Source organism: Colletotrichum truncatum (genome assembly GCF_014235925.2).
Source record: "Colletotrichum truncatum strain CMES1059 chromosome Unknown Contig_0003, whole genome shotgun sequence".
Lineage (NCBI taxonomy): Eukaryota > Fungi > Ascomycota > Sordariomycetes > Glomerellales > Glomerellaceae > Colletotrichum > Colletotrichum truncatum.
The window spans coordinates 6,363,783-6,389,134 of record NW_027222400.1 but is presented as its reverse complement, the minus strand read 5'-3'; the positions used below and the strand labels follow the sequence as shown (position 1 = coordinate 6,389,134).

Genomic DNA, 25,352 nt, shown 5'->3' with positions numbered 1-25,352 from the left:
TCAAAGTCTCCAAATAAGGTTCTTATTTGCTGAAAGTCACTGTCCACTACCACTCGTAATGTAGAGTACGTGAAAGTAGAAAAAGGCGAATTGGGGCGCACTGTATACTGGCAGCAGGGATGACAAATACTTGTACTTAGAGCCAGGTGGTAATTAGAGACTGCCTCTTGACAGTTCCTCCAATCATAAGTAGAGATTAAATGCCGTTAAGAGGTAGATTAGGGGGGTGGAACCTAAAGCCTAGTAGCGGTGATTATGGGCTAGGCTGTGCTGCCCATAGCCACAAACTGGCCGAGTACCACCCATGCAATTACACTCCATAATCACCTCAGTACGGCAAAGCAAAAAGCCTACCGCTTGTGGCTACGTATCGTTTTTCGGAATAGCAAAGTATTAAGCGCAGACAGTGAGCTACAACTGTTAACGTGCTACGGGGGTCCAGGTCTATCACAGCAGTTGATAATTGCCAAGTACATGGCCGAGTCCGATGATCGTCCATTTCTAAGCAAAACTGTCTAGAAATCAATAAAAGATGTCTAAATTACCCCTGTGGACTTTAGAATTTGTCGGTGGCTTGTTATAAAGCAAATTATATGTGAGGTATTACTGAGGGGTCTGGAGCTGTTTCAATTCTGGGTACTATTCCCCCTCTCAACGATTTTAACTGAAATTTTGTTTATTTGACCAGAGGCGCGATATGTTTGACTGACGGAAGCATGGATGCGGGACTTTTGGCGGATATTCAAGCGATGGTGTCCACACGACATTAAACCCAGACCTACCTTGGTAAGACAAGAGAAGACGGCCCATAACATACTGCAATTTTTGAGCACGACGGCTTGCAATTGTTCGCCGTAGACTCCAAACCGTTTACTGGCGGTTACGCGGTCGTCGGCGGTGTCAACATTGAAAGAGCTTGCGCCAGCAGGAAATGGAAGAGCGAGAACTAATTAGATAGTAGTAGGGTAATCCATGTGGACTCTCTTCTGTGAATAAGATGGAAACTTGGCAATAACTGTAGCCGAGGAGAAAGTGACCAAACATAGGAATGTACAAGTCTGAGCGGTCTAGACAAGTTTCATATCAGCTGTCTATCAAAGTTGCAGGTATGCATTTGTACATGCTCACGGTCTTCGAAAAGCTTTGCGTATGAACGCAAGATCAAGAGAGCAGCAATTCGGTGACCAATTGATGACAATCCATGAAGAGTTATGGCTTGAATGACATGTAATTGCTACTTTTACTAAACCTGCAGGCACGATGGGTGGGAGAAGCGTTTGTCACCAAGCCGCGCCGTCCACTTCCACTGTCAAACTCACCGTCATATGCCGACATCTGATCTGCCTAGAGACAAACAAGTTATTAGGGGATAGTTGCAATATAACAGGCTAATATTCATGATACCTCAAAATCACCCCCAGTTAACTTTGACACTGTGGATTCACTTTTCAGAAGAACTCATCCGGGAGTACACAATAGTGAAGACATCATCAATAGCAACAAAGGGCTGAGTTGTCGCCTTAACCAGACATGAAGCATTAGGCGTATCCAACTCCATTGCAGCGGTTAATGAACATGGACTCATGAAATTCTTCTCCGTCACTAATCATTCCGTCCCTGTCCTTCATCTTCACGTGCTGGGTCGAAATCCTCTACGTGCGGTCGGTGGTTCTCGAGATAGCTGTTTCTCAGCATTTCTGTCTCGGGGTCTCAACGTTGGTGAAGAACATAACTGGAAGGATTAGATTACATGATAGAAGAATCTCTCAACACTCATGAGGTTAATTAGGTGTTCTATTAACAGCCATATTGTTCTGATGTGTGATCCATGGCAGTTTCGAGCAATTTTGGTCGGTTTTTAGACGGACGTCGCGAAGTACCAGCGTAGCCTCAAAGGGCCGATCACTTAAGATTATCTACCTGTGGTTTGAAAGAGCTTGATTCTGTTATTATTGTTTTGACTGACTCTTGGCCTTGGAAGGGTACTGAATTAGGTAGGCGTTTTAAAAGTGAGCAGCAACAAGGAGTTAGAGGGATCCAATCTGCTGATATGAAAAGGGAAATATTTAGCCACAGCTACTTGGGGCGATTTACTGCAAAAAAGGGCCCAGCATGCTATTGTTACTCCAACATGGATACTGATTCGTTTCTCAGTGTCTTATGGCTGGACATTGTGTCATTGTCACGTACCATATGTTTGGGGGTACCTCCCTGAACGGGCATGCACTTTGTTCCTACCTTGATTGGATTGAAAGATGATAGTAGGACTTGCAATGACGATAGAGATGAAAATATTCCATAAAAGTATAAGCCATACGGGCACATCAGGACAATATTTAAATCTTGGACCTACTAGCCATACCGCCCATGTCTTTTTTGCAGTAGTATTACTCCTCAGTACAATTTTTAAAATAACTCAACGACGTATGACTACCTAGGCAGTTGAATTGTTCAGGCATGGCCCTCGAACCACGAACACCTCTCGAGGGAGCCCCGTAGACTTTCAACGTGTTTCTGCAACCTATCGTATATTCTGTCTGCAGTGAGATGCCTACATCTGACTCTACTATAATACTGTTAGGTCATCACTGGCCCTTTCCCTGACATATGACTCTTCTCCATCTTGTACGCGCTTTTCAAGATTGACAGCAGGCGAGGCAAATGATGATTTTTGTATAGGGCCGGTAGACGGAAGCGGAGACTAAGAGATCCAAGTTTTCCAACAGTACTATCAGTTTTTTATTCTCTTTAGTTCTCTCCCTTGTTACCTAGCTTTTGTTTGCTTATTACTTCCCAAGGTACAACTCTGTCATTCTCATGGGGTACTGGAAGCAGAGGCGCCAGCCTTCTTGACTTTGTTGGTTTCAAATTCGAATAGAACATCAAGAGGACAGTCCGATGCATGAAAAGCTGCCAGCAAGCCTCTCAAATTTAGTAGGTTATGAACATCGCCAAGTAACGAGAACAGGTGGGTCAGTGTAACGCCGTGGACTCTTCATCTGTGAGCTGAATTTCAGAAATTTGTCACAAAAGCTTAACCTAATGGAATAAATTCACGTTCAGACCAATCGAAGGCGTTGATTATGAGGGTATAGCCGATTTGCTCCGATGGAACATTGGACCCGATACCTCCTAGATGAAGGTTTTGTTGCAGTGCGCTGAGCTTGAATTCCATGGGAGATCTTGCGGTGAGAAAAGGTAATCTGCCTCTGCGCTTGATTTACCTTAAACGTTAGAGATCAAAAATCCGGCCTAAGTCGTACTTGGATATTCGCAAGGTCATCATTCTGGTTTCCGAGAGACTGAAGTTGTCGGGATGAGATTTCCAGTTGTTCATCGGCCAAAATTGGTGGAGATCAGGATCTTTTCTTAGGCTGACGACGCACAGCACCCATTGGCTTGTATCCACTGAGTAAAGATCGGCGCAGTGCACAGCGATGTGGCTCAGGCCGCGCTGTCTTGGACTTTGCCCACTTCCCGTAGGCCCCTGAAGCAACTTAACAGGACCCTGTATTTTTGAACGCCGTGGCCTGTGTACGTATTGTACAGGCAGGCAGTGCAGCAGACAACGTATACACAAACTCTTTGACAGGTACGTCATCTGAAGGTCATCCTTCTTGTCCCATTAATTGTTTCTGACGCTCAACAAGGCCATGGATCCCTCTCGTTGCTCTTTGAATTTCCTTTTCGATAGAACGGTCCATGAATTGCGATGGCAAGTAATGGCTGAGGCTGATTAGAAACTTCTTCTGACAGTCTGTTTCAGAGTTTACACCAAGCCCATTGTAAGTCAAGGTGAGATCGATTTTTCTAGCACAATCAAAGATTTAAGGAGAGTCATTGCGCGTTCTCAATCCTTTAATGTGACGGTCTGCATACAGCCCTTGCCAGTGTAATGAGTGAGTGTATGCCACCTTCCGAAGATGCTGGTTCCTTTGTCAATCTTGATGGGGTCTTTTGTCGTATTCATCTCTTAACGAAGATCACTTTTCAAATGACCAATCGGTAGTTAACTGATTAATGCTGAAAGTGTAGAGACGGGCTGGTCCGATTGGTGAACACTTGCTATCCACCAATATAGTTACCTGTCAGTACCTTATTATGAAAGAGTGCTTAAACTGGAAGAACAACAGCAAAACGTTTGTGTTCACAATGACCAAATCGCATTCACTGAAAATATGATTGGCTGCCCACTTAGAGCCAGGGGACAGGATTGCTATCAGCTTTGACCTTGGGAACTATCATCATGTTCATGTAGTGGGAACCCTTGACACAAGTTTTCACCAACTAGGGTACCTTATGATATCCACGACGTAGGCTCAGAATCACTTGATATGGTCGTACAATCACACTGGGTGTAATTGACGGTTTTCGATCTTGTGTAATCCTATCATCATCCCGGTCTGAGCCACCTTAATACTTCTAATAAAGATTTGTCCCAGAAACGCTTCCCTGTTAGACTTAATAAGCCAGCCCGTAAGATTTTCGAATTCCTTAACAGAAATTCTGGTTGGATAATAAGGAGTTCTGCCCCGCAAGGTGACGCACTGTTGTAAGCAGGCTTTGGGCTGTTAGGGCTTGAGCTAATGTTCTGGCAACACTGCCGAGGCGATTGCCCTTGGTGCTGTGCAAAATAGTCTATTTTTACAGCATCAGTTAAAAAGCAATGCGGACGCTAGTTGGGCGACTCGCGTCGATGAACGCGTCCCTGTCAACGGTTCATCGGAGGAGAGTGGGTTCCTTTCGGTATGTGGGATGCAGTTCCGTTGAAAAGGAGGCTTGACGGCGGCTCCGGCCCCACTCTCAGCGGAAGGCTTGCGTGTAGGGCCGCTTTTAGGTCCTGTGTCTGGCTAACGGAGTGATCCGGTCGTTAAGCTGTTGCTAGGATTATGTAGGAAAATTAGCCTCTGTGGAGGCCTACGTCCGGGGTTGATTTGATATGAACGACACGTCAGTGGCCAGCGGCAGCTCTAATCCCTGCTAAGGAGTTGAATCTAGGTCAGTTGAAGGGCCTTGCCTCTCATCAAGAGTAAACTGTAAAGGGGGCAATGTCGTTGACGTCCAGGGATTCTTCAACCGAGGCTCTGCGCTCCCGGACAAGGAAAGCTAACGTTAATGTTTCCGGAGAGGTGGAGCATTAGCACTAATTCAATCGTTGCCCCGAGCCCACGTAATCGAAGCCCGCTTCCACGCTTCCATGGTCAACAAGAGAGGCTTTGATGGATGGCTATGATGGTTCAGACTCCACAGCTGAACTCATGCAACGAGCTGTAGCCATGACAGTACCGCGGATCGTGGGGGATGCTCTGTCTTGAATGGCGAGCCATCAAGTATAATAACTACTGCTTGTTGTCACCAACATCTAGAGAGGAATCCTCACCAGCATCACTTTCACTCTCCAGACACCGACTTCCCACTCTCACTTGAAACAAAGCACCTTGTTCATCAAGACAAACCAACACAATCTTTGCTCAACCCTTCGTTATTCACAAGTTTAACAGTTGCCGATATGCGCTTCTCTACCATCGCCTCTGGCCTTGCCCTCCTCTCCGGCGCCGTCGCCCATCCAGGCCACGACCTCACCGAGGAGATTGCCGAGCGTCGCGCCTTTCTCGGAAACATTAAGCGCGCCAGCTTGGCTCACTGTGCTGATAAGCTCAAGGCACGTGGTGTCACTGCCCGCAATGTTGCCCGCCGCTCCGCACAGGTCGAGAAGGCCCGCCAGAAGCGCAACATCCAGAAGCGCGATGCGGCTACCGTCCTGGCTGCTTCTCACAACCAAACCGAGCTTGGATACACCCTAAACACTGATGCCGCCACCCTTTTTGCTGGCAACAACTCCTGTGTTCTTACTCCTGAAGTTACCCAGGGCCCATACTGTGAGTTAAACGCAAATGAGAACAGCTCTGTAGGTCAACCATGTATACTAACCGACATGACAGATGTTTCTGGCGAGTATGTCCGCCGCAACATTATTGAGGACCAAGAGGGTGTCGACATCGTTCTTGACTACCAGGTCATTGATGTTGATACCTGCGAGCCCGTGCCCAATGTCTACCTGGAAATGTGGCACTGCAACTCTACTGGTGTCTACTCTGGCATTGTCGCGAGCGGAAACGGTGACTCTTCTGATGAGTCCAACATTGACAAGACCTGGCTTCGCGGCATTCAGCCTACCGATGCCGATGGTGTTGCCCAGTTCGAGTCTATCTTCCCCGGCCACTACACTAGCCGTGCCACCCACATTCACTTGATGGTCCACCACAACGCTACCCTTTACTCCAACAACACCCTAGGCAACCAGATTACCGCCAGCCACGTCGGCCAGACTTTCTTCGATCAGGATCTCATCTCCGCCGTTGAGGTCTTCGCCCCATACAACACCAACACCCAGGAGCTTACCACCAACGCCGACGACAGCATTCTGAGCGAGGAGACCGCCACCGACGGTGTCGACCCTGTTATGGAGTACACCCTGCTCGGAGACAGCATTACCGACGGCCTCTTTGCTTGGTTGTCCTTCGGTATCAACAGCACCCTGTCCCAGACCATTACTCCTGCCGCATTCCACTATGCTGATGGTGGTGTCGAGAACGAGAACTCTGGTGCTGGCGGCCCCGGCGGCTCTGGTGGCCCCCCCAACGGCACTGCTCCCCCTTCCTAGGTACATATCAACTCATATGAAAAAGATTGCATAGCGCGGCTTCGGATGCATAAATCCTTTGACCGAACACTTTGTTATACTCTTTGAGCCTGGAATTTGAAACAGCATATAGATTGGCGTTGTTTGTTTGGAATTTGTACACATATATAGGACCAATACCATGTTTATTTTCGGTATACTTTGAGTATATGTACTTATCAACCTAAAGTGACTGCAATATTTCCTCTTTATGCGATCGATTGTATGATGCCTCATGCATCACAATGCCTAGATGTATACACCCTAGGCTTTTTATTGCGTCTACTTATGCCCTTTTGAACAGCAAATGACTCTCTACAGAGTCTGATACTAAGCTGTAGGAGTAGGCAGACAAGAGCAAGCAGAGCTAACCCTCGAGATAACATTAGTTGGGCATGCCTCAGCAGCGTACTGGGGCACCACGGCAACGTCCGCAATGACAGTCTTCGTAAACTCGCCACAGAACTTTTGCGATTCTTCCAAACGGCCAGGAACGCTGGACGCTCTCAGAGAGCGGAGGCAGTTGTTTGCATTGCAGGTTTTGGGCTTGCAGGCCTCCCGCTTGGTCATCTTAACCAGGTATCCACCGCGCTCAATGGTGTTGACGAAGATGAAGCCCGATTTGAAATAGGCATATGAAGACCAACTTCCAGAGAACTGAATAGCACCGCCGCCAGGAAGAGAGTCGTCCTCAGGGTAGATGTCGAAGTAGGCAATTTCACACACACTGTTGCCGGTGGGGTCCTCGGGAACAGAGGAAATGTCCCACACACGAACACCAGCTCCGTAGTTGGATTGGAAGAGTAGGTCGCCGACAACATACTGGTTGTGGTCGATTCCCTTCACGCTTCCCTTGAAGATGCCGGTCTGGATAGGCTTCTCGAGTGACTGAATGTTCCAGATGTAGGTCACAGGGTAGCCATCGGCGGCGGGGCCGGCCAGCTCATCCTCATCGTATTCGTCATCCATGAAGAGCCACTCTGCATTTAATCAGAATTTACCCTATTGAACTGAATATAGGGTTTAACGGGACCTACCTTGCCAGTTGACGTCGTTGACCCAACCTTGGTGAGTGAAGGTAGCACCCTCATAGGATGTGCGGGAGATGATCTTCGAGTTCTTCTTGTCAGAGACATCGTAGCTAATAGGATGGTCAGCAAAATAATAAGTTTACATCTTATTCAGAGATGACTGACATAGTCAGAGTATCCTCGTTGTAGCCATAGCAAATGTCGCGACCGTTATACTTGGCATCAGGACCTCGGTAGATGAGACATTGCGCCTAATTGAAATTAGCTTAGGTTCAAAAGAAGTGATAGACCTTTCTTCACTAACATCATGGACATAGCCATCTTGACCATCGCAGCCAAGATCAACAGGGTTGCTGGGATCCTCAAGACTGAAAAAGTGAAGTCCTCCCTTGCAGAACTGGTCTCTTGGCTGAACGCCGACTGCAACAGCGTACTTGGCCTCCTCATTGACGACCACGTTGTGACTGCGGCCCAATGGTAGGGACTCAATGAAATGGCCAGTGAGGTCCTTCTCGTTTGAGAAAAGAATGGGTGCATCGGAAGGATCGATGTCAAGGAGCTATTGTGCGAAGTTAGTTAAAACTTGAAGATACAAGTTATAGAGCGATCCTAACCTTCTTCATATCAAAGATTTGGATACCATGTCCCTCAAGCTCGCTGCCGATGAGCATGTAGTGACGGTATGAACGGATCTCGTGCCAGTACGCTCTGTCGCCAACTGGCGAGTATGTAGGCCTTGTTTTTGTGAGCAAAGTTGCTTAAATAGGCATGGCAAAGATATTTGATAGACGTACAGAAAGCCGAGGTTAAGCATCTTGCCCTCAGGCAGAATTTCGATGAAAGCGCATCCATCAAACATGCCACTGACTGAACAGGAACAGCATTAGCGAAGAAACGCACGTATGGGTCTGTTGAACCTACCAATGAACTCGCGGCCAGAGTCAGGATCGGTCCAACCCCAGGAAGAGCTGCCACTCTTGCCTCGGTAGTCGGTGTTCGGGGATCCAAGAGTTGCATGGTTGATGAAGTCATAGAGGTCCATCTGTATTCAAGGATTGCTATCAGCAACTCTCACTCCAGGCCGGCCGTAAAACTGGGCTACATACGTTCTTGCACTTGAATTTGTGCAGAGGGCTGTCTGGAATAGCCTCAGCATAGCCATCAACACACTTGGTGTATCCGAGTCTGGGCCATTGAGACGAGTTCATGAGACCCACGGCCTCTTCTGCTTCCCAGTGGGACTGCATTTCTAGGTAAGCTTTTGTTTGAACAGATGGATTTAGTAATTAACATACGATCTTCTTGGCCATGAGCCTGTCGTGCATGATACCAGAATCGTACAGCTCTGCAGTTTGTGAGTGACACGGGGAATTAATTGAATAAGGAAGAAATGCACAACATACCTGCACCACGAGCCTCATCCTTAGGCAGCTCCCGAGCCTGAACGGCCGCAGCCCCCAACACTACAAGGTTGGCAACAGAGTTCAAGCGCATTGTGAAGACAGTGAAGAGGATGGTATTTCGGGTTTTGAGCGGAGGCTCTACACAGAATCGTCTGTGGTCACAACTCCGAGACGTATAAGAATTGCGCTGTGCAAAAGCTGAGACCTACCAAGGAGTAAACGAACGCATTGTTCGGGCCAAACCAGCTACATATTTATTTATCTGCTGTATGTCAAGGTATCAGGTAATGTTGGTTCCGATTGTACCGAAATCCATGCATTCCCAGAGAGGCAGGAAGCAAGATTCTTGGCATACATTTGTGTGCAAACCTCCGGAGCTTTTCCCCTGAGCCCCCGGTTAACTAGGCAAAGTCTGAGATACTCCTTGCTAAAGGCCCTTTTTTCTTTTCTTCTTTTTTGGATCACAAGTTTTTTGTTACCCCGCGTCTTAGATCGCTAACATTGTGACCCAAGATGGATTTGGAAGGAGGCAAGCCATCTGCTGGGTAAGCCAAGACAGCCAAGCTTTGTTGAGATAGCAGAAGTTCCCTCCGCCAGAAACCGAATGTAACACTGCGAGGTTGGAAAAGTGGCGGTCGTTAAAACAGGAAAGCCAATACGACAATAACCTGCAGTAGACGGCCTTTTTGAGGCTCGGCATTGCGCTAACAGATTTTTCCCGGCCTTGGTTGGTGGTGATTTGTTTAGCGGGGTTAGTTCTCGCATGGGTGCCAGTTCCGAAGATATGTCATTACCTGTCAAATCGTTATCAGTATCTAAATGTGCGTACGTAATGTGCGTTGCGTTCAATCTGCAATAGCATTTTGTTCGGACTACGTAGTGACAGCCTGTCTCTGAAAAATGAACACAACCTCTTACCAGATATGTGGACATCAGGTGTGAGGTTGGAAATGATCAGACGCGCAGTTTAGAAATGTTCTTTGTTGCTGAAAGATTCTAGTTATGTGCAAGTTGTGAATCACAGTCCCGCCGCTTTTCATTTATTTTGAAGGCGCTTTTGGTCAATTAACTCTGCTGGAAATAAAAGCTAAGATCCGGTCAAATAGACGTTGTTTGTGATTTTCTAGGAGACGCCAATGGCATGAATGATATGAGGCAGGACGCACTTACAAAATCACCTGGGAAATTTTTGTGGAAAACTTGTGTACGCCATTACTTATGCGACAATAGGATAACATTTGGTAGACTTACGGTTTTTGTGGTAGGCTTAGTGAATTTGATATATCTCTCAAAACTCAAATACTAAGCAATAGATATGTGGTCTATAGGCCAAGTTTCTATGTGAACATTTCTCCCAAATTGTATCTCAACTCCTTGTGTTGCTCTCGCTATGTCTAATCACAGATCTCTAGTCCGTCAAAAAAGCTAGCAGTTCCAGCCTCCATCAACTCCAATTGAAGCACCAGAAATATAGCTAGATTCCTCACTCAATAGGAATGCAATCACAGTTGCAACTTCTCTTGGACTTCCAACACGTTTCAAAGCCGGTTGTGTGTCGACTTTCATGTGTCTCGAAGCCTGTGCCATTGGGGTATCGATTTTGCCTCTAGTTCTGATTAGTGTTTGACGCTGCAGGGGGAGGCTAAGATTTACTCACGGACAGATACTATTGACCCTCACGCCCTTCGTCCCGGCTTCTTTCGCCGCGCTCTTTGTTAAACCCATGACACCATGTTTGCTAGACACATACGACGCGTTGTTGACCCTACCAATGAGCCCTGCAATGCTGCTTGCGTTGACAATGGCCCCCATGTTTTCGACCACCCGCAGCTGTGCTTTGAGACAGTGCATAACGCCGGTCAAGTTGACACCAAGCACGTGGTTCCATTCGTTAAAGTCTTGCTCGTCAATACCCTTGAGACCGATTGATTCAGGCAGTACGCCAGCAAGATTCGCTGCACCATCAAATTTGCCAAAGTGCTCGACGGTATCCTTGACCCAGTTCTCGACTTGATCATAGTTTCTGACATCGACGGCAGATATGATGACTTCCGCGTATGGATGAAGGTTGTTTATGTCTGTTTGAACTTTTTGAAGTGCGTCTGTTTGAATGTCTGCGAGGGATAACCTGGCGCCGCGTTCGGCAAGTAAGTGAGCCGTTGCAAGACCTATGCCAGAAGCAGCTCCGGTAATGGCAATGACTTTGCCCGAAAATTGCTGGGAAAATGTCATGTTGATAAAATTGATTTGATGATCGAGGAAGAAATGAAGTCAATTCTGTGTTTAGTTGTCGATTCTTTCAAGATTTTCGTTTGTTGCTGTCATTGAGCCTACTTTATAGATAAACGCTTGGCCAGTGTGTTTTCCTATGGCGGTTCACATTACATCTTCCCATAGGTGTCTCCAGTCCCTGGAATAGAACTCCGACTCAGTATCTACAAGGAATACAAGGAAGCTTAGTGAAGTCCTGCGCAATCCGTGACTCAAGTTTAAAGACAATTACCATATATTGTTTGTGAGGTGGTTTGCTTACGTATGGTATCGGTGGAGATTTCTATTTTGGTGCTGGGAGGTGACTGGATTGCGGGCCGTGGATCTTACTTAGCCGGGCGGTCTAGTTGTGTTATTCATACAAAAGCTGAACAATACATAGACATGCGGATCCTGATGACTCATCTTTCCCTAATTTCAGAAACATTGCTCGTTGTTGCGGTTACAAGTCATGTATGTTGCTTAGTAGACTGATATCGTTAGTGTGGGGGATGTGATGCTTAGCCAGCAAATCCGCTCCACATAGTTACCTACATTTGGCTCTACTCATGCTTGCTCATTTCAAAAGAAAGATATGTTTAATGCAGAGGACGGATTCCACCGAGGTTTCTTCTTAACCTAGTCGACAAATGGGGAAAGGAATTTCAAACCTAGAACCGTCAGGAGCGTGTCAGTATCTGTCATTTCAATTTCGTAATTATCATGGTCCTTTCAATCCAGGTATTCAGTAAAGCCCTCGACGATAGACTTCAACACCAGTGCATTCTCTAAACTGCTATCGCCTATCGTTAGAACGCTGGATCAGGGCAGGTTCCACAATAATCAAATATGCTTCATGACACTGAGATTATCAAAACCACCGAAGGGCAGGGAGCCCGGCCACTTTATTTTTAATGTTGGCTTCTTCTGAAGCTAGACATGATGTAGGGTTTTGACATCATGCCTTTCTGGACACGGAATCAAATATTGAACACTTATTGAGATCATCCAACTAGGAACGCGTCCCATACAGAAAAGATTTCCGTGAACCAAGACAGCATGAGCATGAATGGTAGTAGATGTCCAATATGTTCACTTAAGAAAAACTAGCACCCTCACGTACTGCGACGAGATATATGGAAAGTCATGAAATCCAACTTTAAGCCCCATCACCTTCATCTCTACCTACGCCATAGTCGTCCCATCAGCTCTTCCCATCAACCATCCGTCGTTCAACCTTGTTAGTTAGATGTTTCTGTGCGTCCTTTGAAAACAAGCATCCGATAATTGCAATTGCTCCGAATCCTAAGCTTGCCAAGTAAACTGTCTCAAACGCTTTGGAGTATGCAGTTGGAAGAACTTTTGATACGGCTTCCTTCACAGCGGTGCTAAGACCGGGGAACGTCTTTAACTTGTTGGCTTGTATAGCCTTTGCAAGAAGTGGCACCTGGTTCGCAGGGAGACCCGCTGCGATAGCCGGTTGGGTGATGGCTGCCGGAATGGTGGTGGCAAGGCGGTTAGACAAAATTGACGTATAAACAGCCACGGCGATAGATCCGCCGGCAGAGCGGATAGATGCCAGAAGACCTGATGCGAGACCAATGTCGGCGGGTTTGCAGAATAAGGGTGCCAGGGCAAGGGAAGCAAGCTCAATGAATCCGACGAAGAAAGGACCTAGGATTGTGAAGGCGATACCTCTATCCAGCGTTTCAGGGGTTAATGATGCAAGGGCACCAACGAAGGCGACCATAGAAAAGGTCGAAAAGATGATCCAATACCGTACATTGCCTCCCCACTTGACAATGGCACCGGCGCAAACTTGTCCAAGAGCCGTTGAGCTTGCAACAGTGGAAGAGAGCCATCCGCCATAATTGATGTCCGTTGTATAGAGAGCCTGCACTTGTTGTGGCCACAGTAAAACAGCCGAATAGTAAAACATAGTCGCAACGGTTGCGCAGCATACGAGAGCCATAAAACCGCGGTTGGCAAAGAACTTGACAGGGATCGCGGGGTATTTGAGGTTGGCGAATGACTCCCAGCAAAAGAGAGCGATGAGAAGGCCAGTACCAATGACCAAGCTTGAGATAGTAGCGGCAGAGTCCCAAGGAAACATGACACCTCCCCAAGAGACACCCATCAACAGAAGAGTAAGGCCTGCTGTCCATAAAAAGATCCCGAGGTCTTTGATATTATCAGTTAGTAGTGGTACGAATACTTGGTCGCATGTGAACTTACAATCAAGCTCTTTCAGCAGCTGTCTTTTGGTCTTCCGGTCATGTAGAAGTTCGAACGTAGGGGGATGGTAAAACAGGTAAAGGAGAATGATAGCGAGACCGACAGCAATAATGTTGATATAAAAGCACCATCTCCAGCTAAGCTTTGGATTCTCGACGAATTTCCTGGCTGCCTAATGTTAGATGCCTTTGGTTGATTTGTGAAATGATAACATACCGATGATCGGGCCGAACGTGGCAATTGGGGCATTTGTCGCAAAGATCAGTGACAAAACCATGGGTCGATACTTGTTAGGTACCAGCTCGCCAACCGCGACATTAAAACTCAGTTGCACCGTCTCGCCCAGTCCGTAAATAGCGGCGCCAACGATAAGAGTGTTCACATTCTGGGCAACGGCGCAGACAATGATTCCGACAATGGCGACGACGTTACCGCCGATAAAGAACCACCTTCTGCCGAAGAGATCAGAAAGGCGACCGAGGATGGTGTAAGTGAAGGAAAGCGAAAGCGTCCTAGCGATGTTGACCCAAGAGATATAGGGACTCGGACCTGAGATGGTTAGCGTTAACGATAATGACGTCTTTTAAAAGTGTCCTCACCAATATCGGCGTTGATAAACGTCAAGACGTTGGTTGGCAAGATCAAGAAGATGTAGGCTGAAAGTGCCGAAAGGCAGAATCCCTAACATGATGTCAGTGACAGTCAAAAACCCCTCGTTCAGCTTCATGAACCCACAGCTATAGCTCCTAGGAAGCGAGGAGACCAGAAGTAACCGGGAGGTAGATCATCTCCAAGCGCTTCTGATCGAATGGAAGAGGCATCATCTCGGTCAATGTCATCTCTCTTCTCCAAGGTGTCCATCCGTTCGAACTCGCGAAAGGACTCGTCCTTGGAGATGTGCATGGTAAATATCGGCGTGTTATATGCGGGAACCAGCTCGCAGACTCGCTTTTCGAAAATTGATTATGACAATGTTAGGTTAAATGCTACGCGGAATATAGCGGGATCTGCGCGCGCCTCGAGGCCGTGCTCCAAGTCTTATACAATGCTTTCTCTTCCTACTGCCATTGACGAACGGGGCGACAATGAAAGGATGATGTGTGTCGACAATTGATTGACGGGATAGGGGTGAGATGAACCCAGAGCAGCATACCCTCGGTGCCAGCCTCGGCGTGCGTGTGCCTGTTTTCACTACACTCAATCCGGTCTCCCACTGCTGTCGGCGTCACCGCCCACCCGGAAATTGTGCGCCAGGTGTCCCCCGAAAAGCTCGAACCTCTTCGAAACTCCTTCAAAGACTCTGGATCTGGTGGTAAGGGGTTTCCCTGCGGTGCTATGCGGGGAAGACCGCCGACCGAACCGAGCGTCTTCCAGTTTCGCTCAGCGTCCAGGTAGCCACATTTGGATGCGACAAGAGCTGATTCACTAGCTCATTGCCAACTCAAAACATGATATGGGGGTCCCATTGAACTACCTTATTGGAAAGTTCTTGGGTGGTTGAAACCCGGAAGGGCGACGCGACCTTCTCAGCTTGTGACGGACCACCGCAGCTTTAAGAACCCTTCCCCTAGTCTGTCCTGGAATATACTGATGACATATCTAGTTCTCAGCTTGAAATATTGGCTTGGCCCTGGCAAGTCGTCTTCGATAGATAGTCTAACCTGGTTGGTAAGCGTCTTTTGTGGTTTCGGACGAAGATTCATCTTAGACCAAATATCACATCACCAGGATTGGTTTTGATCATGCGAACATACATAACACACAGAGCCAGTTCATCCGGCAATTTGGACGTTACTGTACATGCATGTTTCACCGCGGGATAATTCTTCCATTTCCTTGAACGGATAGTATGTGCCTCGGGCATGTCATAACCTGCTACCTTTCCACCGGGGTTCCCTTTTCTCGGAGAATGCTTTAAGGCCCTCTAGAATGTTTTCACCCTTTTGTAACTCGGCAAATTCTTTCTCGAGAGTCCATTCAACTGCTCTCTCTACAGATGCCGTCTCCCAACCCTGTCTCAGGCCTGCCCTGGTGCAGATGATTGCGTCGGGAGAGTTGGCTGCAATCATCTGCGCATACCTCATTGCTTCTTCAACAACCTGGTCTTTTGGAACCACCTTGTTTACGAGCCCCCACTGCGCCATCTCTTGCGCTGATGCATTGCGTCCCGTTAGTGCGAATTCGCTCGCTCGTTGGAGGCCAATCGTGCGTATAAGTCGTGGGAGGGCGCCTCCTATTGCTGCGATACCACGTTTGACTTCCGGAAGGCCGAAATATGCGTCTTCCGAGGCAACGACTATATCACAGTTGACGACGAATTCGCACCCACCGCCCATTGCAAGGCCGTTGACTGCTGCGATGATTGGTTTCTTCCCGAGCCTCCGCGATAGGGGGGTGAAGTCTGGCGCATTACCCATTCGTTTGCTTGGATCGGCATCAGCAGACATGCTGTTGTTCCATTCTTTAAGATCTGCTCCCGCTGAGAAAGCTCGCCCAGTTCCCGTGATTATTGCGACCGTCAAGTTGGGTTCTTGGTCGAACCACCTCCATACTGAGTCCATCTCCCATTGTGCAGCTGTTGACATGGCGTTCAGGTCTTTGGGCCTGACCATCCGGACGAGGAGTACTCGGGGAGCGGGATAAGAGAGCTGAAGGAAGCTTGGAGTCGACGGAGGTGGAGTTGACGTTGGTGAATCTGCCATTGTTGGGACTTGAAATGGAAAAGGATAGAGTAGGATGGATATTACAGCCCAACCGAGCTCGCTTGTAAGAGTGACAGTATCGCGAAGTTGGGGAACTTGCGGTAGGTAATTGATGATACTGTCAACAGTACATCAGCGAAAGCCTAAAGCATAGTTCACCTAACATCTGGAAAGACATTCAAAACTACACCTCACGGAATCCTCCCGCAGCCTGCCTACGTAACAGGCGCCTGATGCTGAGGGCGCTTTTCAACGGTCGCAAGGATGACCCAGGGCAAAGCTGGCAGGGGAGAATGACTCGTACAAATATTGCGCCCCGTCCAATTGTTCACGTTTCTGTTTGTTCTACCTCACGAAGAAGGGGGAATCGAAGGCTCGGACTCCCCTGCAGCAATGCAAACCTAAAGGATTATCCTTTGACAAATGCGCTAATGATTCACATTCTGTTGTAGGGTGCATGCGAGAGTTTAGGCTAAGAGAGAATAGTCCTGGGGGCTGTGCGGAAGTGCTCGTGCGTCTTCGATATTGATTTTATCCTGCATGTAAGTTATCCAATTCCAACGCATCGCGATGTGTTTTCTTCCTTGAAGCCTTGACCGATTTAATTCGCGTGTTCGAGGCCGTTGACCTTCTTAATACCGCCCAGCTTGTCAGTCAAGTCGAAGTTGTGATTGGCTTCTCAACGTCTGACCAAGGTTGTGGGAATAAGGCCGAAGAAGCCGTGTTGTGGCGATGGCGACTCCAAGAACGAAGAACACCGTCCCTTCGTGGATACAAAATCCATACCCTCATATCGAACATAGCCTGATATCCTTCCCTCGTAAACATATTTTGCTAGTCACGATCAATCGGCCGGAGCACATGAACTGTCTACCAGTTGAGGGAACGATCGAGCTTGGCGCGCTATGGAAGTGGTATGACGCCGAACCAGAACTTCGTTGCGCCGTATTTACAGGCGCTGGTGGAAAGGCCTTTTGTGCGGGGATGGACTTGAAGCAGAGGCTTGAAATCATTGAGACCAATGATGTAGCATATGAATACCCCCAAGGCCAATTTGCTGGCATGAGCAATCGTACTGGTAGGAAACCGATCATTGTTGCATGCAATGGTCATGCTCATGGTATGTACTGGACGGAATCTACTAACAAGAGAAGCGCAGTCGCTAACTTGAGTTGTCTTTGTCTTACAGGTGGCGGTTTCGAGGCCATACTCAACGCAGATGTTATATTTGCCTCACCAAATGCAACGTTTCGTTTACCTGAAGTCCTACGCGGCGTCTCAGCCCTAGCCGGCGCACTCCCCCGGTGTATGATGCTCTTCGGTAACCATCGGACCATGGACCTTATCCTCACTGGCCGGACAATGCCAGTAGAAGAAGCTCGGGACTGGGGGCTTATCAAAGAGATTGTCCCACAACAAGATCTTCTCACTAAGACGCTGGACTATGCTGAACAGATAGCAGGACTAAGTCCCGACAGTGTGATCATTTCAAGGTTGGCAGCGAGGGAGGCATGGGAGACTGGAGTTAGTAGAGCAACAATGCGTGGACAAGAGTTATGGGCCGAAGCGATGTTGAGAAGCAAAAATGCAAAAGAGGGACTGGAAGCGTATCGAGAAAAGAGGGATCCGAAATGGTTCCCTTCACACCTGTAAAGTAGATGATGAGCATCTGTTAACAACGGATGCTGAACTTGGAATTGGCAAGCTTCGTCTCACAGTCATGGACCGTTCTGTGCCCCAAATCATCATCCAAGTATCTGAAAGCGCCGATGGTTTAGTGGTAAAATTCTCCGTTGCCATCCAGCAGCGTCGGGGAGCCGGGGGTTCGATTCCCCCTCGGCGCATTTCTTTTGTCAAATATGATGGTTCTATTTTCTCTCACTCAGCGCGCTTCCTTTTTGATAAGTGGTGTTGTTACTGCTGTCTTATTGTCGCCCCGACCTCGCTAGCTGTGAACAGGCCAACACCTGGACATCTATTTTTTGTTTAATGAGTAGCTAGCATAGTCCTGGATGTGCACGTTGTCTTGCACGGGCGTCAACCATTTGGCCTGTTCTCTGTTGTTCGAATCATGCAGTACGGCTCTTGGACATCTTCTGACTCAGAAATGGCCGGGAAGACGTGCTCTCTTGTTGTGGCATGGTCACATTCAAACCTCGCGATTTAGACCACGTTTGGATGATGTTGAGACTGGGCGCCAACTCTGTTTGAGATGATGATCAATGATTTCACGCTAGCTATTGGCCGTTGCATCCGGGATACCTCGAAACTTCGGATTCGGCATATTATTACAGCTTTGCCCTTGAGTTCACAATCTTGGCATACCCATTCGACCTGGAAAACGTCAGCCACCAATTCAACTTTACTGTCCTTGGCTCGGTTATTTGTCAATACTTACAATGCGATTCTGCCATCTTCTTGAACAGCCGTCTCAAACACAACGTGGTCTATCCCTCCCGCGTTTTTGACAACCCACATGCGCGTTTCGAGAGTATCTCCAGGGTAAACTACGCTCTTGAACCTTGCGCCGTAGGCTTTGAGCCTGTTGGGGTCGCTGCCGCCTAACTTTTGGAGCAGACCGTGAGCGGACATGTTCCATGTGCCGAGGCCGTGAAGGATAGACCCTCTGAACCCGGCGCGCTGACCGAAGGCCTCGTCTGCGTGCATAGGGTTGTAGTCACCACAGAGGCGGTAAAGTAAAGCAGCTTCCGTGGTAGTCTTGATTGTGTGCACGGCGTCCGGACGCCGGTTCGGTGGCGCCACGGCTGGTTTCGTAGGGCCGCGAGGGCCATCGTAGCCACCCTGTCCGATGCCGAATGCGGTTGAAGTCATCTTTGTGTAAACTGTCTCTGTTTTCTTGTCGACAAGGACTTGCTCTGCTTCCATTATCATGGCTCCGCCTGCGAGTTTTCTTAGTGTTTTACTACATTTGCCGTCCTCGTTGACTTACCCTTGTCATAAACCCCAATCACTTTACTCCGAATCTCGAGATCCAACCCTTCGGAAGACACAGGGATTGGTCTAATGATCTCAATGCCGCGCTCACCATCTACCGAGCGCTGTGCGTCGAAAGGAGGGACACCTGGAACATCGCCTGTCGTAGTTCGTGCGATGAAGTCAAAAACATCCTGATCTGTTTGTTTGAAAGCAAGGTTAATAGGAAATGTAGGAAATGCGGCGAAGTTAGGATGGAGCTCGTATAAGAAATGCAGCTCGTCTCTCTTTACGCCAATGGCATTTGCCTGAGTTCATCAGTCAGTTTATCGTAGAAGCGGTATGGAGAGTGGTCTCGGGAAGATTACATACGAAAAGAAGGACGTCGCGACGATTATAGCTGCATTTTATGGGCGGATACTGGTAACCTGCTGCCTTGCGAAAGTCGACGTTATCGTAACGGCCAGATGCATTCTTCACGGGTTTAGTATTCGCAACCATGATTCTTGACGTTGTGTTTCTAGACAGGTATGAACAAGGGGCAAATTAAGGGGAAAGGATGGCAGCCTGTGAAAAAATATTAAAGTTATAGGGGCCATAGGAAGCTATGTGTATGCGTCCGTGGGCAGGACAAATGTGCTGTCGGACCACCGCTTCAGTGGTCTGTTGGCCTGTGGCCACAGTTTTCCTAGCGAGTGCAGTCGTCTTGCTCCCAGTTCAGTGGTGAATGATAGTGAAGAATAGTCGTGATCATTCTATTATGTATTGAAAGACAAAACGAATTCTTGCGCTTTCTTTCAAAATGATTCAAACCAATTGCTCAATCTCATAATCTAGCTCTCCTGGCATTCTCCTCAGCTGACCTCCGTAAGCAGTCCTCAAGATATATCAGGTCTGATGGCAAGTCAACGACTCTCGCTCGGATAAACTCGCCAACACTCTTTGCGAAACCATCCAAGATGCTGCTGCTACTGACGCCGTTCTGTAGGATTCCTTTCACTACAAAATGTACTGCCCAAAGCCCCGGAAACTCGCATCTCTCCACCACATATTGATCCTGCCAGTCATCCCCAAGGAGTTCTGTAAACTTCTGTTTAGTCAGAAAAGCCTGCAGCCACCCCCAAGCCGATCTGTGCCGGACCCAGATACCAACGTTGGCGTTCCCGCCTTTGTCTCCGCTTCGAGCGAACACAAGATCGCCGAGCGGTCTCCTTACAGTGACCGATGACGAGGCCTTGACAAGCGGCGCCCAAGGATCATAATCGTGCTGCTGGGGCGCTGGCCCACAATCCCTTTCTTGACGTGCGTGAACTTGAATCATCTTCTCGCCATGGACAAAGCAAACTTGCTGTGGAATTTGTGATTGAGAGATCAAGGCGGGGAAGTATCGAACGTACGGCCGGGGTTCCATCGTCCGCCAGTCCATACCCAGATGCAGACCGCAATAGCCTTGCAATCCGTTGTAGAAGACGGCTTTCCTGAACTGGTCAAAGGCCTGTTTGCTCTGCGATTGGGCAAACATGCGGAACTGCACTGTGCAGGCTTTTTGTGACCGTGGATCGACTATTGTTGAGCCATACTTTTCGATGCTAAAAGTCGTAAAGTCCGCCTGATTGATTTGCCTGAAGATTTGGTCCTTGAGCACTTCGAACTTGAAGTCAGTGTCCAACCCGACTGCGTATGCAGAGATCTCGGCTTGATAACCGCCCAATAGACAAACGGCTAACTTGGTTGTGTGAGGCGGCGGCAACCCTTTAACTCCCGACAGTTGAACGCGTCCATTGGCGATTTGAGTAAAAGTTGCGTCTTCAATGTTGGCGATGACATCCGGATTAAAATAAAAAGGCCCTTGAATCTCGTACACAAATTGTGACTTGCATGTATCAACGGAGACCAACCCGTAGGAACCTTCCGGCTTGGTGATGATCACGGCGCCGTCTCCCGCAATCTCCGCGATCGGGAACCCGACATTGTGAGGATTCGGCACCTCACGTTGACCGCAAAAGTTCCCGCCTGTCACGTACGGCCCACATTCGATAAGATGCCCGGCCATCAAGCTCCTTGCCAGCAGATCGTACTCTGTTCTCTTCCACCCGTGCCAGTATGCCGCAAGGCCCATGACAGGGCTAGCATCTGTACATCGGCCGCATACGACAATGTCAGCCCCAGCTTCGAGAGCCTTCGCAATGCCCGTGTATCCCGTATAGGCATTAGCAGCAAGAATTATGTCTTCGCCGGTGGCATTGACTGCTTGAGGATCCAATGCTACGCCAGGCTGGTCAAAATGCATGACTCGTCCGAACGCGCCATGTTTGACTGCCTCCGTCAAGTTGTCACCGCTCACCCATGCTACTTTAATATCGTGAATGCCAAGGCTTCTGAGGTAGTCATCCGTCTTCTTCGCAAGTCCCGCAGGATTGAGTGCTCCTCCGTTGTGAACAAGCTTGATGCGCTTCGCGGCGACAAGGCGCGCTGCGTCGCCTTTGTGCCAGGCAAGCTGCTCGAGGAAGCTCGTCTCAAACCCCAAGTCCGGCTTGGTTTGAAGCTCAATAGCCTTCCATGCAATGTTGAACTCGGCGAGATAATCGCCCGTAATTGCGTCGACGTTGCCGTACTTTGCGAGGCGGTAAATCTGGTCGATGCCATCATTGATGGCGCCTGAACAGTTGCCGATGCGAATGGGGCGCCGGGTAGCCATTATGTGTATGTAACAAGTTTGATTACCTGCTCTGATCGGCGAAGCAAACCGTGTAGATTCGATTCAAACGCCAACGCGTCAATAGTGTTTACGAAAACGAGGCCATCGTCAGACATTCTGCTTAAAGCCGACCGAATATGCCGAAGCTGCTGCCCGCTCAAGCTTCACGCTCTGACGTTTAAACTTTCAGCTTGGGAAAATAACATGGATGACCGCCGAAGCTTTCTGTTCAGACTTTGCCACGGAATGCCCCCGATGCAACCAAAACCAATAATTCAGTTGTTCCATGCATAGAATCCTCACGCCTTATACGGTGTGCAACCCCCCCTCTCTTTGGTTTGCCTTGCCGATGTGGCACCCTATCGGTGACCTCGGTGTTTTATCTGCCGTCATTTCTTTCGCCGAGTCGTTCCCTGTCGTTCGATTATTTCTTTCTCAAAAAAGAATGCGACGTTACGGTATCCCGTACTCGGGCTGCAGAGAACAACAATAGACGGCCATTGTTCAGTCACTTTCAGACGGATATCTGGATGAGATTGGTCGTAGAACCCTCGGCCAACTACGATTGAGACCAACATATTAGACAGGACAGGTTGCCGGCTGTTCCATTCGGAATCTTGCATACTCCTCAATGTCGATTTCACTCATCCGACGAACGATTGTTTGAAACCGAACTCAAATCAAATGCACCTACCACCAAGATGAGAATATATTACTCACAATCGATCGACATACCCCTTGACAAAAATCTCACCGAGCTACTTCATACTACAGCAAAGCCTTTTCCGGAGTCACATATTATTGCAGCAGATAATCTCACGAACCGAACTATAACGCTTGCTGAACTACGTGACCGCGCCGGGAGGATTGCAAAGGGGCTAAAGGACACTTTGTGTCCGCTGGATCAGTCGCGATGGGCCATAGTGCTCCCCAACAGTGTCGAATTTCTCGAGGTATTCCACGCCATCTTGTGGGTTGGAGGAGTAGTGTGTCCGGTTAATCACGCGCTCAAAGTGTCTGAAATTGGGCATGGCTTAGCAGTGTCAAGACCGCATTTCATTGTGGCGTATGGACCTATGTTGGCTGTGATCGAAGAGGCAGTAAATGCTGCCACAGCTGAGCTTTCATCACAGGGTGAATTATGGAGCCGGCCTACGATACTGTCGGTTGTGAAGCCAGCTCCAGGAGTTAAACATATTCCTGATGCTTTTCTAGCTTCAAGTCGGCTTCCCGTACCACATTGGCCAAATACGTCGAAACGTTTAGCATCAATACACCTATCATCCGGCACGACAGGAAAGCCTAAAGGGGTAATGCTTACACACTATAACTTCCTCGCAAACGTCCTACAACTTATAGCCCTAGACCGCGACGGTCAAATGTTCAACACGTCATCTCGAACGGTTGCCTTTACTCCATGGGCGCACATAGCGATGACGACAATGCCATTGTTCCTTGGCCCTTATACCGGCATGTTTCACCACGCCATGCCGCAATACAGCCTAGAGAAGTTCGCACAGCTCGTTGGCTATAATCAAGCTACATCATTCCAAGGAGTGCCAAGCGTCGTTCTTGCACTCGCCAATTCCGACGTGGCAGAGCGTTATGACTTCTCACAAGCAAAAATTATCAACATTGGCGGTGCGCCTTTGAAGCCTGATCACCTTAAGCGACTGCTACGCCGAGCTCCATGGAGGCTAGTCCAGGCATATGGTATGACGGAAGCGGCTGGTTATGTTGCCTACCAAGCGTTTGATGAGGATATACCCGATGGCTCGACCGGCCGGTTATTACCTGGGATTGTTGCTGCACTCAAGAAGGAGGGTACGGCCGAAGACACACCTCCAGGTGGCCCTGGTGAACTTTGGTTAAAAGGCCCAAACATTTCGCAAGGTTATGCGTTCGATGAAAAGGCCAATAACGAAGCGTTTCCCATGGCAGGATGGTACAATACTGGGGATGTTTGCCGTATTGACGAGGATGGCTGGCTATCGATTGTTGGCCGCACCAAAGATCTGATCAAGTACAAAGGCTTTCAGGTCAGTCCATTCGAATTAGAGCAGCTTATTAACTCTCATCCTTTTGTCAAAGAGTCCGGAGTAGGAGCTTTGTGGGATGAGACTGAGCTTACAGAAGTGCCAGCCGCATGGGTGGTACTGAAAGACGGCGAAATGATGAGGAGTGAGGAAACGCGCAAAAGACTTGAGAATATTCAGAAAGCTGTGAACGGGCAAGTCAGCGGGTACAAGAAGCTCAGAGGCGGCGTTTGGGCTGTTGAGAAGCTTCCTAGAAATCCAACGGGAAAGATAATCAAGAAGGAACTGGTTCAAATGACGGATGGGGTGTGCTCATTGAATTCCAGCAACAGATTTGTTGCTAGACTTTGAGGTCTATGTACTATAAAAGATCGGGCAAACTGGCTAGGTGTCTCCCATTTCTCACAAGTCGTAGTCGAGGATCCGGGCCTCGTAGGTCTCTCAACTGTCCGAAACACGCTGTATTCAATATCTAAGGACCAAATTCCAAGATGATTGCCACCGATGTTTGTTTCATTTATGTGTTCAGTTTTTGAATAAAATTAAAACCGTTGAGCTTTGTGTTTGAAACCATGTTCCTTGTGCTCGAGAATGCAAATTGTGTGCAGTAAACACTCAAAACATAAATCAGCGACAACAAGATCTCTTTGATGCCTTTGTCCGATGTTATAATATAGGCTGAATGTCATAGTAATTGATTTGGTGACAACAACAGCTGCCAAGCTCTAACACGACAGTACTGCATATCAATTGCTAGCGCGGCTGCGGGATCTCATGGTCATGGCGCAGCCAAGTCTATACACAATTTTCCAACAACTTTGCCGACCATCTAGACCCCTTACAGCTCTTTATTCTGTAGCACATGAGTAATGATTTTGTTAAGCATAAAGTTACCCGGCCGGTTGGAGAACGTGGTAAAGCCAAGCTAAACAGTCTCCATCTCGCGAAATGCTGCTAGTGTGGTTCTGGGCCTTCTGATCCATTGGCGGCCGCTCCTGGTGGATCGAGGACCCTTATTTCCGATTCTATGTAAATCAAGGTGGGCTGAGCATCGAGTTGGACGCCATATGGTACCTCACAGTAAACGCCAGGCAGCGACTTGTTAAAGGTGATCGGAGCATACGATTCCGCCTCTTGCAAACCGCTGCCTGGAGACTCCTCACTTTGAAAGCTTGATATTGATGTGCCTGCTGAGGTTTCTGGGCCCGAGTATGAAGACAACGACGAGTACTGACTTCAAATCAGCGTCAAGCATTTCTCTCTTGGCAACCCAGTTTAGATCCTCTTTTTTGATGGAGTAAATCCACAGCCGAGGCCAGAAGGTGGCACAGCGTCTTATATCCTGGTCAATGGAACGCTGAACGGGAAGCCATTCGTGGGC

General features: G+C 48.3%; 9 protein-coding genes across 9 annotated transcripts; 3 read left to right on the top strand and 6 right to left on the bottom strand.

The window, feature by feature from the left end:
- Positions 1–5,509: 5,509 nt before the first annotated feature.
- On the top strand, positions 5,510–6,664 carry CTRU02_206661 (uncharacterized protein; the record flags this gene model as incomplete). Its single annotated transcript, XM_036732016.1, has 2 exons — positions 5,510–5,879; positions 5,943–6,664. The coding sequence occupies 2 exons, from the start codon at positions 5,510–5,512 to the stop codon at positions 6,662–6,664; spliced, it is 1,092 nt and encodes a 363-aa protein (XP_036576247.1).
- Positions 6,665–7,012: 348 nt separating this feature from the next.
- Positions 7,013–9,207, bottom strand: CTRU02_206660 (uncharacterized protein; the record flags this gene model as incomplete). Its single annotated transcript, XM_036732015.1, has 10 exons — positions 7,013–7,662; positions 7,720–7,823; positions 7,879–7,964; positions 8,018–8,272; positions 8,328–8,448; positions 8,508–8,580; positions 8,635–8,755; positions 8,820–8,954; positions 9,009–9,058; positions 9,117–9,207. The coding sequence occupies 10 exons, from the start codon at positions 9,205–9,207 to the stop codon at positions 7,013–7,015; spliced, it is 1,686 nt and encodes a 561-aa protein (XP_036576246.1).
- Positions 9,208–10,541: 1,334 nt separating this feature from the next.
- On the bottom strand, positions 10,542–11,348 carry CTRU02_206659 (short chain dehydrogenase reductase family; the record flags this gene model as incomplete). Its single annotated transcript, XM_070204751.1, has 2 exons — positions 10,542–10,722; positions 10,774–11,348. 2 exons carry the CDS (start codon positions 11,346–11,348, stop codon positions 10,542–10,544), a joined length of 756 nt encoding a protein of 251 aa, XP_070061855.1.
- A 1,222-nt stretch (positions 11,349–12,570) lies between these two features.
- CTRU02_206658 (trichothecene efflux pump) lies at positions 12,571–14,504 on the bottom strand (the record flags this gene model as incomplete). The annotated part of the gene is made up of 5 exons (XM_036732013.1): positions 12,571–13,547; positions 13,602–13,769; positions 13,818–14,150; positions 14,201–14,282; positions 14,337–14,504. The coding sequence occupies 5 exons, from the start codon at positions 14,502–14,504 to the stop codon at positions 12,571–12,573; spliced, it is 1,728 nt and encodes a 575-aa protein (XP_036576244.1).
- A 962-nt stretch (positions 14,505–15,466) lies between these two features.
- Positions 15,467–16,303, bottom strand: CTRU02_206657 (enoyl-CoA hydratase/isomerase; the record flags this gene model as incomplete). The annotated part of the gene is made up of 1 exon (XM_036732012.1): positions 15,467–16,303. The coding sequence occupies one exon, from the start codon at positions 16,301–16,303 to the stop codon at positions 15,467–15,469; it is 837 nt and encodes a 278-aa protein (XP_036576243.1).
- Positions 16,304–17,035: 732 nt separating this feature from the next.
- CTRU02_206656 (Enoyl-CoA-hydratase) lies at positions 17,036–17,956 on the top strand (the record flags this gene model as incomplete). The annotated part of the gene is made up of 2 exons (XM_036732011.1): positions 17,036–17,432; positions 17,493–17,956. 2 exons carry the CDS (start codon positions 17,036–17,038, stop codon positions 17,954–17,956), a joined length of 861 nt encoding a protein of 286 aa, XP_036576242.1.
- Positions 17,957–18,591: 635 nt separating this feature from the next.
- On the bottom strand, positions 18,592–19,738 carry CTRU02_206655 (peroxisomal multifunctional enzyme; the record flags this gene model as incomplete). Its single annotated transcript, XM_070204750.1, has 4 exons — positions 18,592–18,637; positions 18,702–19,203; positions 19,254–19,545; positions 19,610–19,738. 4 exons carry the CDS (start codon positions 19,736–19,738, stop codon positions 18,592–18,594), a joined length of 969 nt encoding a protein of 322 aa, XP_070061854.1.
- A 325-nt stretch (positions 19,739–20,063) lies between these two features.
- Positions 20,064–21,935, bottom strand: CTRU02_206654 (DUF1446 domain-containing protein; the record flags this gene model as incomplete). Its single annotated transcript, XM_070204749.1, has 1 exon — positions 20,064–21,935. The coding sequence occupies one exon, from the start codon at positions 21,933–21,935 to the stop codon at positions 20,064–20,066; it is 1,872 nt and encodes a 623-aa protein (XP_070061853.1).
- A 701-nt stretch (positions 21,936–22,636) lies between these two features.
- On the top strand, positions 22,637–24,322 carry CTRU02_206653 (amp dependent; the record flags this gene model as incomplete). The annotated part of the gene is made up of 1 exon (XM_036732009.1): positions 22,637–24,322. The coding sequence occupies one exon, from the start codon at positions 22,637–22,639 to the stop codon at positions 24,320–24,322; it is 1,686 nt and encodes a 561-aa protein (XP_036576240.1).
- Between the last annotated feature and the right edge of the window lie 1,030 nt (positions 24,323–25,352).